The sequence below is a fragment of the Anomalospiza imberbis genome, chromosome 7 (genome assembly GCF_031753505.1).
Source record: "Anomalospiza imberbis isolate Cuckoo-Finch-1a 21T00152 chromosome 7, ASM3175350v1, whole genome shotgun sequence".
In the NCBI taxonomy this organism is placed as follows: domain Eukaryota; kingdom Metazoa; phylum Chordata; class Aves; order Passeriformes; family Viduidae; genus Anomalospiza; species Anomalospiza imberbis.
Genome location: NC_089687.1, coordinates 27,046,966 through 27,065,866, shown reverse-complemented (window position 1 = coordinate 27,065,866; position 18,901 = coordinate 27,046,966). Strand labels below are relative to the sequence as shown.

The following is an 18,901-nucleotide window of genomic DNA, read 5'->3' as shown; positions in this document are numbered from 1 at the left end:
ATCATGATTAAGAATGTAAACTATACATTTTTGCTAATCAGAAAGTATAAAATTGTATAACTCTCTTAATTAAGCAGCTTGAAAATCTCCTTGCTAGACTTTCATTCTCACACTTTCATAACTAGAGACCGAGCAAAAGTCTCTTGAATTCATTACCAAGTCAGTCAGTGAGTGACAATGCTGGACTGATGGCCACGGTAAGAAATCACAGAATGGCTGGGGCTGGAAGGGACCTCTGGAGATCATCTAGTCCAGTGCCCCTGCTAAGTCATTACCATAGCATTTAAATAGTAGGCAAACTTTAGGGAAATATAATAACATGGCATATCTTAAGCAAAAAGGCTGGCCAAAAATTCTTTGATCACTTTGATGATTTCAGTTTCTAGAAAGAAGCACTGGGCAATATATGTAAACAAGGCCAAATGAACATACCTTTCTACTCTCTCCAAGGATGGACACAGTTCCTGGCCAAAATTTCCTGCAAGAAATCCAAGACAAAACATAGTCTTAAAGTATCTTTTGCTTTACAGGAATGTAGTCATCATGTTCTGAGACACAACAGCCCTTCCTACAGGATCAACTACACCTCCCACAGGTACCCAGGAAACTCTGTAATTTGAAATGTCTCACTGATTTTCGAGCAACATCAATCTTTACCTCCTTCCCATCCCTTCCACCTCCCCGTTTTGGAAGAGGAAGGGTTTGATTCCCTCTCTCATCCCTTCTAATTGGCTTGAAGACATGTTTAGATGCATTTAAATCAGAGGAAATACTTTAGAAAACTGGGGCTTTGTTTTAGTTGCTTTACCTAATTACATGCCAAAACCTGTTCCAGTTTGTGTTTTGTTGTAGCATACTCACGCTTGCACTCCAAGAAAGCTGAGAAGAGCCATATCAGTTTGTTTGTTTAGGCGTAAAACGCATTCCCAGTAAATGTCCTCCTCACGCTCGTTGTCCAAGGCATACAACATAAACAGAGGGGGATAGAGGCGTGGCAGTAATACAGGGAGCAGCAAGCCAAAACTGGTTACCACATAGCTGCAACAAAAAACCAGAGGGGGTGGTTTGCAGAGGAAGACAAAAAACCTAATTATCTATAAAAATTAAATTAAAATCATTGGAACAAAGCTTTCATGTAGCACAAGCCTATTTTGAAGGGATAAGAGTAAAAAAAATAAGTACAAATCCATCAAATAGCAACTCTGATAAGAAAATATTATAAATTACCTCCACTGCTCTTATCTGAAATACTTTTCTGAAGCCCAGGCCCAAGCCTTAACTTGCTTACACATAACAGACAAAAACAAATTTTGTTTTAAGTAAAGAACCACTGCATGGACAAGCATGAAATGCTTATTACAACCATAACATGGAAGTTTGCTTATCAGAATCTGTCATCAGAACCCAAAGAGAAGAAAAAACACTGCTTAGATCCATCAGTTGAATATTGTTTATCTTTCTTCCCCCAAAGAAAAAAAATGCAACAAATAAAAGAAAGGCTTTGTTAGTTTTTATTTGTTTTTCCTTTATGTACCCTGGCTCAGGAGATTCTGATCTGGAATCAGATTTCCCACTGCAAAACGATCGCCTTCCTTTTGGCTCCGTTGTCAGAAATGGAATTGTGCTGCCCTCTTCCGGGAGATCAGGAAACAAGAACCTAAAAGGCAACACACGTAACAGCATTTGAGGTCACATCAACATGCACTAAGACAGCAAAAATAGTACATGGTGGGCTAAGACAGCTCAGCTAACACACAGAGTACCAGCTTCTGGAGGAAAACTTAGGAAGGCCAATCCCTCCAAGGACACCTTTCCTACATTAATATCACTTCTCTCCAGACAAGGCTTCTACTTGTTAGTAATTTGGAGTATTTCTGCTTTCAGATTGGCAGGACACAATTAAAGCTGTAATTATTCTCAAGAATCTAAGCCAGCTCTTCATAGAAGATTGTTCATCCATGTTGGTAAGAACTTTAATGCCATATTGATAAGAACTTTATGGAATACACTGGGATTCCCTATCCTCACTAGTGTTCTATACCATTTGAACACTATCTTTGCACAGCACCGATATCCACAGATACAAAATTGTAAATCCATATTCCAGGTGAGCTGCTTACAGCCACATTTTGAAGTACAATGTAGGATGTAACACACTAGGTGTAAAGAGTTTCGTTTTTCCATTTTTAACAAAATATTCGAGACTCCTTAAAAGGATAGGAAAACACAAGCAACCCCCAACATTAAGTAACAATGCCAGCACCTTTGAACTGTACAACAGTAGACAGCTAGACAGCTTCAGTACATGGGGCGGCTTTAATGAATTCAGCAGTAGTTTGACTTGGAAATGAGTCTCGTTACCTGACCAGCTGGAAGATGCGTTTGAGGTAGGACTTGATCTCCCTTACAGCCTCCTGCAGCAGTCGTCGATTTGCTCCTACTCCAACATAGGTCATTCTATAGACCGCCACCAGTGTTTCCACCAGCTTGCCCAAGGGATGGAGAGGAGTATCACAAGCCTGAGACAATGTATATTAATTGGCCAGTCAGATAGGTCAATGGCAGACAAGTTTAAAAAAATGGAATCCAAGACAGATGGGTGAGAGATTCAACAACAGGCTTTCAAAAAAAATTACAGTTATCTCAAAAATGAGTTACATTTAACAAATTGCCATTTGGATTATAAAATTTCTGTGTCAGCTAAACAAAATTTATAGGAGTCAAAACAGTACAAGAACTTGTGCTACTACTTGGACTATTCATCTTGTCCAGTATTCTTAAAATTAACATGCAAAAATTAGCAAGTATTTCAAGATGCTTTGTTGGGAGCCAACATTAAAGAATGAAAACAGTAACTGAACAGAAAGTGACTTTAAGAGAACATTCATTAGGTATTCAATGATTTTAGTCTTAGTTGTGGACTTCAATATAATAAGTGATGAGCAAACATGAACTATAGATTACAAGAGTGCAAATATGGAATTAATTAGGAAAGCTATTACAAAGTGAGCTTGTCATGCCTTGCCATTCCTTAGTATGTGAGCATTTCAGTCACAATACCTTTATCAAATATTTTTTTATATTTTCATATTTTTCCAGGGTGAAGGCACCAATGTGTTGTGGAATGAACTCCAAACTTTCCAGTGTCTGAGTATGTGAGCGGCTCAGTAATTCCAGGCTGCAGTTTAAAAAGACAGGTTGAGACACACAGTGGGGGAAAAAAAACCCCTGACATCAACAACTCAACTAGCAATAAACATCAGCATGTCCCTGAAAGGGTTTGTAGTGCAGAGCAGTAAGGTTATGATTTCACTAGGGATTTGCTGTTGTTTTAACTAAAACTTTACAGCCAGAGTTTCAAGTTTAGAGCTGAGTGCAATTCCAGTTTCCTTCTCCATCCTGTTTTGCTTGGTGACACATTCTCTAGGAGCCAACCTGTCTTTGTGCTGCCGTCGGTTGGTGGTCAGAGCCACCGCAATGTTGTCCCAAGCCTTCCATCTGTCCCCCTGGCCAGGGCTCTCACAACCAAGCTGGTTCCAGCATTCTTCAAATACTGCCTTCCATTTCTCATCAGGGGACACTGCCAGGATCCCAAGTTTCCGCCTAATAAAATGACCAGTGGGTCTGTTAAAATCAAATAGCAATGAAACAACACATTCAGCTTGAAAACCACCCATGGCTAATGTCAATCTCATCTCTCACACTGTTTTACCAAAAGCTGAGAAACTTAACAGACTCTACTGTGAACCAAGTTTTATCACTAAGAATAAAGTTAGAGCCTACTACTAATACCTACATTAGAGAACAGCTATGAACCTTGTTCGTTTTACTCTTTCTTGCAGCCTTCCAGGAAATGGTATAACAAAGGGCTGGTGCTTATCTTCACCACTGGTATTCATTCAGAAGTCTCAGGACATTCATGTAGCAAGGACACAGCACAAGTAAGTCCCAAGTATGTCGCCGTCCTGGAGTGTACAAGTAGCACAGCTACCCACATAAATACCAAGGATGGGTACACAGCTTCTGACCCTGAAGTAGCAGCTACAGATAATGTTGCAGGGCACGTTAGGGATGTGCTGATAGAGAGCAAAACCAGCTCCAGCATCCTTTCACTGCCAGACAATGCTCAGGGATCATCAATAGCCAGAAAAAAACCAAGAGCTCTTCTACCCATATATATAGATAAAGATATCTCAGACCTAACATGAAATTTTGGGCTTTGAAAAGCTTTCTCAAAACAAGTGCTGTCAGGGTTAACAGATCTATCTTGATTTAAATCAAGTGTCAGAAATTGTCAGACCTTTCATTAATATTTTTTCCAGCATATTTGAGGTGAGAACTAGCAACACAGGTAATTTCCCCATGCTGCCAGTTTGACAAAGCAGAAAAAGTAGGCTCTAAGCCTTTTCAGAAATTATATCAGAAGATTTTCAATTTGAACACAGTCAGAAGAGGGTAGATGAAACCCTTATTTCACAAGCAATCCTCAAAAATATGTATATCCATTTATTCATAGACTCCCTACTGGGGTAAAAAGCAGACAGCTGCAAAGGCTGCAAGTGTTCAGTTCAGCAGGGAGGCCCTGCTTAACTTGCATGCTGTTGTAGGTGTCAGCACTGTCAAAAGAAATTACCAGTGAAAGCTTCAGGAAGCCAACTGACAAGTAATCTATGTAAAAATATTAAAGCCGCGTTTCCCATTTTAATCTGAAATTTCAGAGCACATTTCCAAGATACTGAATCCCATACAGCAATTGCTAAACCATTACATGGTGCTACCACATACCAACATCTCACCATCAACTCTTAGGTTTCTTTTACTCAAAGATGTATCAATCATTACTTAAACATGTTCTGGTTTTTTTCCCCAGAAATAATTAAGCAAATTGCCCTAAGGCATCTGCTATACAGAGGGGTTTATGGATACTTTTCAAAGTCATCTTTGCCAAGGTATTAAAATGCTCTTTTGCAAATCAGCAACCTTCCATTTTCTTAGACACTGTTTGGAAGAGGGGGAGGATCTAATCAATTCTGTCCAAATAAATCCCCACTGGCATTATTGCATGACACTTATTTCATTAAGTTGCTAACAAAGTAACTGGCAGAAGGCAGACAGGTCTGCAATTAACTGCTCTAATGGAATTTAAGTCTTTCTCAGGAGCCCAAAAGTCAAGCACAGCTGTGAACTCAGGCTTTGTTTGCCAGTTCCAACATAAACAAAAAAAAGTTTGAGACTGCTACAGCACAGTAGCAGCACATCAGCTGTCCTGTAATTTCATGCCACTATTTGCATATTCAAGTAGTGATTAAAGCAAAGAATAGCTATAAAAATATGTTTATCTTATTTCATGAGCAGCAAGAAAGAGGAAAAATGTTTTCGAAATCTTTTCCCTGTTTCTTTGGAAGGAGTATTTTTGACCGGTCTTTGAAAAAAGACAATCATTCTGTTCCCAAGTAATACTGAAGCATGTAAGATATTATTTATTATTCAACACTCACAGTGCTTTAGGCTTGTCCTTCTCATTCTCATACAAACTAGGTTTGAAGTAGGTTCCTGTGATTTTTATTCCAGATCCCCACTCTCCACTGAAGAGACCTTCAATATAATCTCCATTTGGCAAGGTCAGTGTTCCCTGGAGAAAAGATAACTTAAAAAATTAACTAAAATCCATTGGGAACCAAATTACAACCTTCTTCTTTTCTTAGATGGTTAACAGTTTACAAGTGACAACTGTAATACTGACCTTTCCACTCAGAGTCCAGTTATCTGAAAATTCCCCCTCATAGACTGTATCATCCTCAGAAAGCAGAATTCCAGTCCCCTATAAAAAGAATCATAAAGAACACAAAGCAGTAATTATAACAGAAGGGGAGACCACCGATCTAGAGATGCACTTCAGAAAACCTGTAAATAATTCTTAGCAAATAGTAATTTTTAAGCTCTTTCTGAAGTAGTCCTAGGTAAAACAGAGCAGGGATAATAAAAACAATTCTAAAAGCATGGACCATAGAAGATTAGAAGAACAGAAGGTTCCCACAGCCTAACACATGCTAATCTACCTCAGAAAGCTGCCACACTTAGAGGTGAAGTCCCTAAGCCCAGGGTCCGGTGTCCAACTCACCATCATTTTGTTGGTGCTGAAGGCTCCTTCGTAATACAGTCCAAACTGAGTAACCACAACACCATTGCCTTGGCAAAGATCATCTTGCCACATTCCCATATACTTTTCTCCTCTGAAGAAAAATGAAGTGGGTAAAACAGAGCCTAAATAGTACATCTCTAGTCCTTCTTTGGCTTTACAGCCACATTGACCAGTACAGAAATCATCAGAAGAGAGTCATAAAGCACTTGCTTTGGGTCTGTCAGTTTAGGTTCACCAGCCCCCGGAAATACAAACTCTTTTTGATACAAATAAATTAGAGTGAACTTTCTTTCCCAATTCACATTTCAAATTGCCCATATCCAAGCAAGCTGATGAGCTGAAACAGTGCTGAAGCCCTGTTCAGCCCAATGCATGCCCCAAGGAACCTGAGCAGTTTCTTTTGCCAAAGTTTTTATTTCTTCTACCTAAAGTCTGGTGACTCAAACTGAAGAGAATAAAAAAATCAAAAGAAACCAAGCTGTTCTTCTTGGGGAACAGGAGGGTGACCTAGAAAGTCATACATGACGTTTTTGAAATATTAAGAATGCAAATATTGTGAAGAAGCACATCATATTGTACAAAGTTTCTGTATAACAGCCTAACAAAGGTCATGATATCAAAAAAATTATTACACAGTTAAAGATTGCTTACAAATAAGCATCAGCCTCTTTCTGACTATTTAAAATACCTTTTTTTCTTTATATAAGCACACAGATATCAGGCTAGAGTTGTTTGAAACTTAGTGCAAGTCCCAAATATTTCCAAACAACCTATTTTTCCAGTTGTTCTGAAAGAGAATGTGACATTTCCCCCATGCAATTAATAAAAAAATTAACTTCTCAAGGCCTTTTTTTCTGCTTTTAGAGGGAAACTAGTGACTGATTTGATACAATTCTGCTTGTTCCCAAGCATTTTCCTTGAAATGTATGCAGGAAAAACTATGTTTATAGTCAAGAGAGTAAGCCCAACCATTAAACCAAGCTCAGGGGTCTCTCCCAGCTGACTGGCCCCATAAGGTGGCAGGAAGCTTGTCTGATGATTCATCCTGCCAACTACAGAGGCCTCTGCTGGGTGAGGGCCCCTTGGAGACAGATTCTGTATGCTCAGTTACTGCGATGGAAACTCGAAGTCACACTTGCTCAAACAACTGTTTTGCAAAAATGACAGCAGGCAATAGTGTATGCAGCTATTCCTTTTTTTGTCTGGGCTGCAGAATAAGTGCAGGAAACAAATCCTGAGGACACAAAGATACACAGATTACCTCCTCTAGACCAGAAGCAAAACTACATCATGGCAGCTCACTCATGTTTGAGTAGTGCTAGAGTGAAAACCAAATGCCGTACTCCTCCTTCACCATGAACTAACACTGCATTTACAAATTCTGGAAGTGAGAGGATTTGCAAGAAAAGCTGGTATCTATTCGTCCTAGGAAAATAGATGACTAAAGAAAGTATGCAGACACATCTTGGCACTACAGTGTAAGAACAACCAACACCTCTGAGCAAGATGAGGTGCAAAACTGACATAAGGAAGTACCTAGAGATGTTACAACAGCTCTGTTTCAGAAAAACATCTCCCCTTTACACTCCCAATTTTTGCCTGCTTGGCTTTTTAAGTGAGTATGCAATTAAACCAACAACAGTTCCTTGGGCATTCACCAAAAGCTCTTTCCAGAAAAAAAACCATTAAATTGGTGATTGAAAGATTATATTGATGTGTGCTCAGGGTTCATTTACTGCACATATTTAGTGCAAGTCTGTCTCTGAGACCATCAGTAATCTGCCCTGAGAGGAAGCATCTTCCCTTCACTGCATTGGCAGAATAAACCAATGGAAAACCTGAGCATGAGTTGAAATCAATGAGCACCATTATCTGCCATTGAACAACCCAGTCTCATAGGCATGAGATGAAAGAATACTCCTCACATGACTTCTTAATACTTTCAGCACATGCACAACACAACGCCTCAAAAAGACACCATACTCAGAGCTAGTTTTCAGGCAGGAGTATGACAGAAAACAAGACAGAAAAAAAACCAGTGCAATCCCTCCACCATTCACTCCAGAATCAGCACCAAAAAGCAGTTCCTAGACCCATTTTTTAATACCATCAACCCAGAAAGCCCAACAATAAAGAAGAAGAAAAAAAAAAAAAAAAAGACATGCGTTATTACTGGTACTCACAAATCAAATCCTTTTCTACTCTTTTTGCAATTGCATGTCATACCCGAGTTTTAAGGACTTGTGGAAGCATTACCTTGTGATATCATCAAAAACTCCATAACCACTCTTCTTGTCCATTATCCACTGTCCAATGAACATACTGGGAGAAGAAGAGGTCAGCTTCCCACTGCGCAGCAGCCCATGCCCGTGCCGCATGTTATCCTGAAAACACCCTTCATACACCTCACCAGTAGCATAGCTGGAACAGCAACAACAACACACAAACAAGTAAGAGTCTTATCTACTGCTCTGTTGGGGGGGTTGGTTTTGGAGTTTTTGATTGATTTTGTTTTGCTCAGTGCTTCCCCCATACAGATAAACCCTCTCTTTTTCCTTCTAGGAATTGCATTACAGCCACACCAAACAGCAACTACAGTTAAAGTATGTTTGAGATAAAAGTGATTCTTTAATACAAGTCTTTGGATGCTTTCTTGTTTTAAAGCCACTCTCTGCCCAACAAGCAAGGCCATTGGAGGTGATATTTATCTCTCAAAATAAAGAATCCTCTCTTATAGCAAGATAGCAGCAACATCAGAGCAGACATTAATAACCGACCACTGTACAAGTTGCATTGTGAGCAAAGCAGAAAATAAGCCGACACCAACTACGACCACAAGTCTGCAATGTAAGAAAGCTACACACAGAAGCTTGGTCAGAGCATCAGCCCTGCTCTCCTGCAGCCGTGCAGTGACAGCAACACAAGTGCCACAAGTTACCTGTACACTCCATGCCCACACATTTTGCCTTCCTTCCAGTATCCCACATAATGGTCCTCTTTATTCAGTGCTTTGTTAGGCACTCTGTATTCACCATACCTGCCAGTGCAGAGATGGAACACAAGCAGCTGTAACACCAATACATTCCATTAACAGAGCAGATACACATCACGGAGCCATTCTAAAATCAGAATACTCTCATTTTTGCGCATCTTTAACTACAGCACTCACAGATGATAGCTTTTATAAGAGAAAGCAAGAATTCCGGCTTCACTAGATGGTCAATGTGGTCCATACTGCATTCTCCTGTTTGATTGTGACATGTTGTGAATACTGCTCTCACAGCCACACCGCAGCATTTTTCTCAGGCCATGAGTCTTTTCAAATCATAAGACTGCTACTACCTTTATTATTTTCTTCAGCTCTTGATAATTCAAGTACGCTCTATTCCAGGGAAAGCTGAGGGCATGTATTGCTACAGAAAAGATTTTTTCATAATATGCTAGCTTCCAATTCTGCTCAGTGACAAGGAATTATTCATAATTTCAGTTTGCCTGAAAAGAATGAGATACCCAACTGTATGTATTGATTTTAATCTCCTGAGGAGATCAAAATCCAATTCTTCTGATGGTTCTCCTCAGAGCATGTCCACCCAACATGACACTGCTGTTAACTGCTGAGACTATAACATGCATGCTGAAATACAAGTATACACATTTGATAGTTCAGCAATTACAGCTAAATACTAATCCATTTCTTTCTGGCTGGGACTTGTCTGCAGTATTTCCATCTCCAACAACCCTAAAATCTTCAGGATTAGTTACACTTAGTTACAAATTACCGAAGTCGTTATACCAATATACCAAATGACCAAAGACATTATACCAATAGCCAAGAGAAATTTTAAAAAGCTGTCTGCAGTCAGACTCCATTTAAATTTCCCCTCCAACCCAATATTTTGACAATATATCTTGAAGCCAGTCAGACTCTTCACATATTTTTATCCTGCTCAATATAGACATGTCTGCTCACAAGATGCATATAAAAATGCCTTTGGAAATAAGTTAATATCTCAGCCTCAACAGTGCTCTAAGCAGATTCTTAGCAATGAAGTCCACAGATTAGTTCAAAGCTGTGCAATACATTATTTTCAAATGGTTTTATTTGTTTCACCAGATAACATGATAATGTCCAGACCTGCCATTCAGTCTACTTTCAGTCTCCTCTGTACTAGTTCTCTGCATCATCAAGATCACATACTCATTACTTTTCACCCAAACCCTGAAGTCTCAATTCAAGATTTTGTCTCTTGGCTAAATTACTAAACCTTTTCTCTACCAGAAATATAGCAAAAAAAACACTAGAGAAGATGCATCACTATGTTGTAAGACAGGTCAGTAAGATTCGCTGTAAAACCTTTAATTAAAAAGGTTTTGTTGTTTTCTCCTACAACAAAAAGTATTTCTTGCCTGGCTCCACAAGTAGTTAAAATATCTTACCCATCCTCCAACCCAGTCCGAAAAGTCCCGGAGTACATTCGTCCATCTGCCCATTTTAGGATCCCTCTGGAAAAAATACAATCCCATACAAATAAGTAAGATAATCAGTTCACTTTGCACCTTACAAATACCTTCTGTGAGTAAGCCAACTTATTGCTACAGCAAACACTTCATTTTGGTTTCAACAGCTCCATTCCAATGCTTTTACCTTCCATGGGGTTTTCCTGAAAGCCACCTCCCATCATAAACAGCATCCTTGAATCGAGGGTCCTTGTAGAAGGTGTATTTGGCACTGCGAGAAATAGGAGGTTCCTGTCTTGGCACATTCCCACCAGCTCCATACAGAATCATGTCAGAAGTCCCTCTAAGGGCCTGATCCACTGCTTGGCTTATTGCCCTCAGCCACTTGGTCTGAAACAGAAAGTGGTTCACGACAGAATTTAGCCAACAGCTGTCTTTGCACCAACTCTCACCTTTACAGCAAGCACAATCATGTCGCTGGCACTGCTCAGCACAGTGTAACACTGCTACACTCGGGCACCATGTGCAGCCAGTCTGCACACTTAGCTGCAGAAAGATTTCATTATTGGGGAATACACAGGCAATCCTTCTCCCAGTTTTGTTTCACAGTAGGGGAAAAAGCCTCATTTGTATCACTGAAGCCATGTCAAATTTGTAGAAATGCCCACCTTCTCCTGTGGTGTTGAAGAAACAAGAACAAATTGTTCTTCAGGTGTTGTAATCTTCAACCCATTCCTACACAGGGGAAAAGTATTTTAATCTGTGAAATTCCATTCTGAAACCCCAAGGTTTCTTAGAGCATTGACATTATATTTTCTCTTCCCTACCCCAGCTAGCACTCCCTTTAAGTTAGCAATAAAAAGAAGTAGCAGCAAAGAAGACTTGCTTCCCTCTCAACCACCCTATTCTTTCTGATGTTTACACAACTTTAAGAAACAGAAATACATTTTCTGAAACAAGAAAAAAGGGTAGACATGGCTGCGATCACTGCTTTCCACTCCAAGTTCACAATAATTGGTTACAAAATGCTCATCTTCTCTCCCAAAAGATCGGACTATTTCACCATCACAAGCAAGAATACTCACACATTACCAGCTTCTTCTGAAAGAGCTTCTACCCACAGTGTGGACAAGGGAAAGATATGGTGTGTTGAGAACTGTAGGAAAGGAGAAGGGAAACATCACCAATTACTGACCCATTAACCCAGCCCCATTTTTTCCCAAATGGTTTCTTTTTTCCCTTTGTTTGAGAACTAGGGAAAAACTGAGCATAAGGGACTCTTTCTACCACTTTGCTTCAAGGAACAGCCAACAGAAACCATGCCAGCCACAGGGCAATGCAATGAAATGTTAAAAAGAAACATAACTTCAGATTTATTTTTACACTGGAAAAACTTCACTATATGAAAAATACGCAATGCTGTTTGAAGCAGAGAAAAGGATTTGTTCCTGGCTGCAAGCTGGCTCACCTGAGCATGTACCAGAGCATCGTTGAAGAGGATGAACCAGTTCACAGAGAACCTTCCCGCGTGCTGCAGCGACAAGCCCCGATTGCTGCTCTCACAGATCAAACGCCGCTCCGGCTTCCGCAAGGAGTCCTGCCGGTGGGTCAAAAGCAAAATGACACAAATCCCACTCCTCACTGACTGCGACTTAAGGTCGGTGCTTTAGTCTTTCACAGTAAAGACCCAACCTTTCTAAAGTAAAGTGTACTACAGCAACGCCAGCTGGAAAAAACAGGAAGTGCAACTGGGACAGCAGCATCAGTAATAGACACAGGCAGTAAGAGAAAGAGATTCAAGCTGCTAATGGACTGGCAATCATCACCATACCGTCATTTTCCCAGGAAAGGTCTTCCAGAAGCCAAGGGTGTATTCTGCTTCTTTCATTTTTCTGCTAAGATGGACAGCAAGGTTTTCGTAACATGAACTAGAATCCTGCAGCTTCTGGTATTCTGGAGATGCCTGCAGGGCACAAGGTAAGACATAGCTGAGGGTGCTGCTGAGCCCCTGTGCCAACACCACCAACCAAGCTGCAATACAAGTACTCATTTTATTAAATCAGCACTAAGTGCATGACAGTTGGTCTGGGTAATAAGCAGAAGAAATAGAATTATTTTCTTGGTCACATGTTCTGTTAGTGTCCTGATAGTTTTTAAAAATCACAAGAAGGTCCCTGAATGTTACAAGAAGAATGATTAATACACAATTACATGATCGTCTTTCTTGCAGCTTAACAAGCTGTCCCAGAAGTAGTGCTCATAATTGCAGGAACAATATTCTAAATCACTAATTACAATATTGGGCTAAATGTACAAGTAGTTACTGTGCCTATTTAGTTATCTTTTATTTCAAAACAAAGTAATTATACACATCTAAATGGGTGGTAAAAGTCCACCTAATATATATGTAGTGTTTTTCGTAGAGTATTACAGCCAAGGGTAGCTGCAATGATGCCAGATGAAACTGAAAAGCAACAGGCAAACATCAAAACAATATATTTGCAATTAAGCACTCAGGCATACAAACAAGCTCTGGCAGAATAACAAGTTTCTGCCTGCCATGTGATCTGTGCAGGTGGTGTAAGATTATGCAAATAAATCTACAAGATCTTCCCTGCAGCAAATACAAGTTTGAAGTAGCTCCTCTGAGGAATAAACTGGTTTTAATTACCTGGCATTTACTTCACACAGTTACTTCCAAGCTATAAGTTTCATGTGTTTATTTATTGCACTATAGATAGAAAAACCATCCTACCACTTCAAAACACGTGGCAAGCTTTAGCAAAGTTCTGGCATAATTATGAAGTCGTCCAAATGGCATGAAAAACAGAGCATTCAAAACTTCTACTAGCTGGAGGTTTTCCTCATTCTTCTCAGACAGTTTCTGTAACAGCTCCTGGTTTTTACTCAAGAAGTCTCTAAATGATGGGACCATTGGGAAACAGAGGGACAAGAGAAGAAAAAAAACATTAAGACATCAGTGATGTCTTATGTAAATGAGCCAAGATCACCCCTTTTTGGATTATCATAAACCAATAAAAATTGTAAGGGCAAATGCATGCTGCTTACTCATCTATTCACAATTTAGTTTGAGGAAGTACAGCAGTAAAGACATGTAGCTAAAACTGCAACACAAACTTGATTTTTACTTGTAATTTCATATGCTCAGTCATCAAACTGGCTGAAGGAAGTTGACTATGTTGCTCTCTTGGAGTGTAACCAATTGCCTTTTTCCTCTTTACCACTTGATTAGTAAAGAACAAACAGGTGGAAAGACATCTCCATTGCTTTTAGAGTAGTAAGTTTCTAACACTCTTAAATCATGCAAGAAGGCATGAAAGAACCTTAACTTGGCTCTAGTGCACTTCCCTAAATATACTGAAATAATTTCTTCCCCCTGCAGTTGTTCAAGGCAACTGAGCCGTCCTTTCCCTAACTATGAAAATTACATCCTCAGAGAAAGGCAGGAAATCTGTTCAATCCTCAGTCTGATTTCCAAGAGGGAGAACTAATCTAGTTCAGAAAAGAAAAGGGAAATTATTCTGAAGACAGTACATTAGCACACAAACCCAGGATTTCCTCATTAAAAGGAAAGCACAACTATTTTTCTCTCTCCTTTGCCGTAGGTGTGTGCTCATCGGTGCTGGCACATAGGACAGGTGCACTGAAACACATCCAGCTGGGAAACATTTAAACCACAAGTTGCAAGAATCAGGTGAGGCTAAGAAAGCAGGCCCCAAGGACAGCAAAACACATCAGAGTTCACAGCAGACTCCCTAAGAATGCTACACGATTAGTGAGATGCCATCTCACACAAAATACTGTACCATGTCCAGGTCTGCTAGTGGTATTTAAGAACTCTGTTACTGAACAAGCCTTAGGAATAAAGTCTTCTTTAGAGAGAAGACTGTTTCTCCTAATTTTAAATTTATGCTTCTGGACAGCTTGCTATTTTTAATTTTGAGATCCTCGCATGGAGGTTCTTCTGTTCAAAAGCATCAAACAATAACAGACAACACTCACTACAGCTTGTCTACTCTTTTAGAGGACATGCTCAAAAACCTGCCAACTATTGACACTTCCATTGAAGCTGGCACTTTTTTGAAAGTCAGGACTACATCGAATGCATTCATGCTGCAGAACATCCATAAAAGATGGGCTGACACCATTAACCATTTACTTAAGACAGTACCCCTCAGGGAAGGAGTGGGGGAAATTCATCATTATCAGCAAAGATATTCTTAACTTTCCTCTGCAAGAAGCAGGACAAAACTTGCACGACATCTCTTCCCTGAAGTGTTATTTACCTAATGAGACCCTGGTTACAGGAGGAGAAGCTGTGACACCCAGCAGTGACAACTGATGTGATGAATTCAGCATTGGGCGATTTCAGTATCAGTTATAAACAAGCTTATACTTGAACTAAGATTTCCTCTAAGTCACCCTAAAAATCCTGACCATTGAAAAAAGATTCTCAGTGTCTCTCAGCAGGGTGATTCTGCATTTAGACTTTGGCACTGACCCTCAGAGGGCAGAGTATTCTTTGTCCTAGGTACCTGCATTTCCAAGAACTTCTAGTACCATAATTTACACTGCATTCAAAGCCCTCCATAAACGTTAACTGAATTGCTCCCAATTGCAGAATTTGTGAAGGAAAGGCAGCAATTCCACAGACAAATTAAAAATTGCCCTCAGTACAACAACTTCTTCAAAGCACTAGGGTGAGAGACCCAGTGGCATTACTTTATTTCCCAGACAAAAATTCTATAGAAATGAGAAAAAAGCTTTAGGATCTAGAAACCTCAACTGTACTGTCTCAGGCCTTAAAATACAATTCCTTCCTCACATTTACAGAATCGATGCATGAAATAGAGCAAAGAAACCTTGAGAAGCAGAGAAGATGAACATGCAGAAATATTGTTTTTGCATCATTTTAAAGCACTTCCATAAACTTAAAGAATTCAAATAAAATTAATTCACATTATCTACTCTAGCTAATTCTCTTTGGTATTTTCTTAACAGCAACATTTGAAATAAACACTAACACTGAATAATGATGAACATGTAACCTCATTTATCTAAAGTTTTCAAAAATCATTATCTGAACTTTATGTTTCTTTGAAGGAATTTCCAATAACAAGCCTTTTTTCCTTCATTCTCCACCTTCAAGATGAACTAACTAAACTCAGCGGCCTGTTAACCTAAATTTTTATCACAGTTAAGAGGAGGTAACTTTTTATCTGAAGGAAAAGGAATTAGTGTACTCAAGTATGCTGAGAGCAAGTCTCTGCATGGTCATTACTACACACATACACTCTCCATTCTTTACAGTTCTTTGCTAATTAATAAAAATGTCCAAAAAATGGTAAAGGTTTGCTTACATTGCTGGCTTAGCAAGGAGCATAAATCCTCCCATTACAAGGAAGTTTGTTACTGAAGTACAATACCTAATATAGGGAAGAAAAAGATCTTCAATTACAAAATGAAAACATCCCGGAAAGCAGCAACTGTTGAAATGTCCAAGACTTTATGAGGACGTCTGTAATATCTTTTACTACACAAGTTATACAGTACTTGAGCAACACTCAGTGTTACTGAACACTTGGCATTCACCTTCCACATGGAGCACTGAACATGCATTACTACACGTTTCTGCTGCCATTAGCACAATGCAGAGGGTTTACTCTAAATTTATTTCAACCTATTTCAACCTTCAACCTACTTCAACCATTTAGTACTTCTAGCTTCTAATTATAGTCAAGATGGAAATTTCAAAAGAGGAATTTTCTCTTTTCCTGCTATTCAACATTCTATGACTTCTCCCCATCACCATTAAAAAAAAAACAAAAAACCAGCTTTCTCCAAGGGAAGAGGTCTCTGCTTAACCCATTTAACAGATTATACTTGTGTTGTCTGACTGATCCTTGAAAGGTGTTCATGGTGTAATGCTGAGGTTCTGATGCCATACACATAAAAACATGTAAGCAATAGGGAGCAAAGGGGAAGGGCGGAAGACAAGCAATAGTGAGAACAGAGATTAGGTATTTCAGTCTTTGAGGAAGAAAAAAAACCTTCTATTCTGAGTAACGAGAACCAATTTTGAAAATCCAGGTTACAAGAAAAATTCAAGTTGAAGACTAAGTAAGAAAATCAGAAAATACATGTTTAGAATTATGAACAATCTATATGATAAACAGAGATGGAAGCTTCTTTTAGGGTGATACAGCATAAATTTGTCACTGACCTAGCAAAAATGTTATTGGTTGTGCCTGTGTTCAAAAAAAGTGCAACCAGTTGTCCATTCAAACTGCTACTGCATAACAACTGAAGTTGGTAATCTCAAAATTTTGTTTCCTTAGATATTTTCGGATGTCTGGTAACCAAGGCTACGTTCAGATAAAACACTTTTAAACTTTCTGTTAAGCCATTATTTTTCACAAACAAAAATGTAAGTATTAAGTATGATGAGACTTCTGTCACATTTAAATAAAATCGTCCAGAAACTAGAAGTCACTGATGGGAAAGACAGAAAACAGGTGACTGCATAGATCTTCTCTCCCAAATGCTTTAAGCCAATAAAAACAGTAACTAGGAAAATCCAGACTTAATTCTGAGTACTAAAGCAGCTCCAGCTTTTGGGTGACAGGTGTAATGCCAGCTGTTCAGCAGGTATGAGGACAGAAGAACTTTCGTCTGGAAGACAATCTTTAGTTAATGACTATTGAAAAAGCATTTTGTAACCTCAATAAACCCCCAAAGGTAGCTTTAATTAGCAGCCTAGCAATGGTAAGTCTCACCACATTATACTACAAGATCCTTCATAAGTGATGAATATTTAGGCTTATAGGCAGCAACCAAGGAAGAGTCTGTACCCAAAGTTTTACACAAAGGGAGGTGATGATGTTCATGTGCTCCACTAATGAAGACTTGGAAATACATCTCGCTACAAAATGAATCCATTTGTGTAAAACTCTTCATACGTTTCTAAATCACAACAATGCAACAGTACCATAGCTTTCCTTATGACCTACTTTCCCTTAACTCAGGGCATGTTGCAGTCAGTAGATTAAGCCTGCAGAGACTCAAGATGAGAGGGAATTGGATACTTGCTCAGTATAACTATCCAAAAAGAGACTGGAATGCTTCAGGATGGCCAAGCTCCTGGCTTCTTTTACTCCATGAAGAAAGCTACTTAAAGAAGCTCCATGTTGACCAATGAGATAGCACAGCTTGCTGAACCTGCTTGCCATTTCCTGCAACAACTGGATTGTATTTGCATTGCCCAAATTATCTGTAACAGACCAGAAAGCAATTTAGCTTACCTTATGAAAGAGCAGCACCCATTAACAGGGAAAATCTCAACAGGGTGCTGTTTAGGTGTTTTATCAGCACTTTCACCTCATGGCTACATTATCCAGAATCAGAAATTCGATAGTTTTAGACTAAATAATAACAGCTCAAATAATGAAGGTATTTCAGGTGAAACCATTAGGAAAGTGCAAATATTAACAGAATGAACACTGTCAAAATGCAACTGTCTTTCACCTCTTCATCCAAACAGGGGAGAAAGCAAGAGCTTAGTTTTATCTTGAAAATATATTATTAGGTTTAAATTTTGCATAACAGAAATTTGTTGTGGAATGTAGGGGAAAGAAAATAAAGGAAAATATTAAAAGAAAGTCTTACCTAAACCTAAAAGAGGTCTAAGAACCTGAGATTTGATCTCGCTCAGTTTGAAATAAAACCTTCTCTCAGTAGCAGCCAACTCATGCAAACTGGCAATATATCCCATTACATTTTTGTCAACTAAGGCCAGACAGTTGTCACCACCAGCTATCACATTGCTTATGTACCCTATCTGAAAGATGAAAAAGAGAAAAGAAAAAACAGCAGCTTTAATGTTTTTCTTTTTACACTCCAATTTAAACATAGAGTAATGCAAATAAAGCATATTTTGAAGAGCACTAAGTGATAGTAAGCATCAATTACCTTCAGTGACAAACAACCTATTCAGTACTGGCTTAACACAAGAATGACAAATGTTGATGATACATTTATAGCCACTGCTTTTCATTTTCCTCTACTTTTATTTTCTTAATTGCTAAATAGAAGATTCATTTGAAACACTGAGCCAAAGTTGTTCAACAGGCAACCAATTCTTATATGCAAGAGCCTTCCAGTGACCCTTGAAGAGAAGGGAATGGCTAGCAACAATCTAACAGAAGGCATACAGGTGTGTGTCTGTCTGCATGTACAGACATAGATCCAGTGTCTAAATCACTGCCCCTCCTCAAAACACTT

The 18,901-nt window shown here is 39.1% G+C and overlaps 1 protein-coding gene across 1 annotated transcript in view; it reads right to left on the bottom strand.

The window, feature by feature from the left end:
• The window catches only part of ALS2 (alsin Rho guanine nucleotide exchange factor ALS2), a 36,684-nt gene that overhangs the window by 3,303 nt on the left and 14,480 nt on the right, over window positions 1–18,901 (bottom strand). Inside the window, exons 10-30 of the mRNA XM_068196195.1 lie at window positions 18,287–18,458; window positions 17,711–17,891; window positions 15,982–16,047; window positions 13,356–13,518; window positions 12,432–12,563; window positions 12,069–12,197; window positions 11,686–11,756; window positions 11,269–11,335; window positions 10,788–10,990; window positions 10,580–10,645; window positions 9,081–9,179; window positions 8,399–8,563; window positions 6,122–6,233; window positions 5,744–5,821; window positions 5,499–5,632; window positions 3,436–3,603; window positions 3,061–3,178; window positions 2,362–2,519; window positions 1,535–1,657; window positions 862–1,038; window positions 433–478 (exon numbers count right to left, since the gene is read on the bottom strand). Coding sequence (XP_068052296.1) covers window positions 433–478; window positions 862–1,038; window positions 1,535–1,657; window positions 2,362–2,519; window positions 3,061–3,178; window positions 3,436–3,603; window positions 5,499–5,632; window positions 5,744–5,821; window positions 6,122–6,233; window positions 8,399–8,563; window positions 9,081–9,179; window positions 10,580–10,645; window positions 10,788–10,990; window positions 11,269–11,335; window positions 11,686–11,756; window positions 12,069–12,197; window positions 12,432–12,563; window positions 13,356–13,518; window positions 15,982–16,047; window positions 17,711–17,891; window positions 18,287–18,458 — 2,628 coding nt within the window. The remainder of the gene's footprint in view (window positions 1–432; window positions 479–861; window positions 1,039–1,534; window positions 1,658–2,361; window positions 2,520–3,060; window positions 3,179–3,435; window positions 3,604–5,498; window positions 5,633–5,743; window positions 5,822–6,121; window positions 6,234–8,398; window positions 8,564–9,080; window positions 9,180–10,579; window positions 10,646–10,787; window positions 10,991–11,268; window positions 11,336–11,685; window positions 11,757–12,068; window positions 12,198–12,431; window positions 12,564–13,355; window positions 13,519–15,981; window positions 16,048–17,710; window positions 17,892–18,286; window positions 18,459–18,901) is intronic.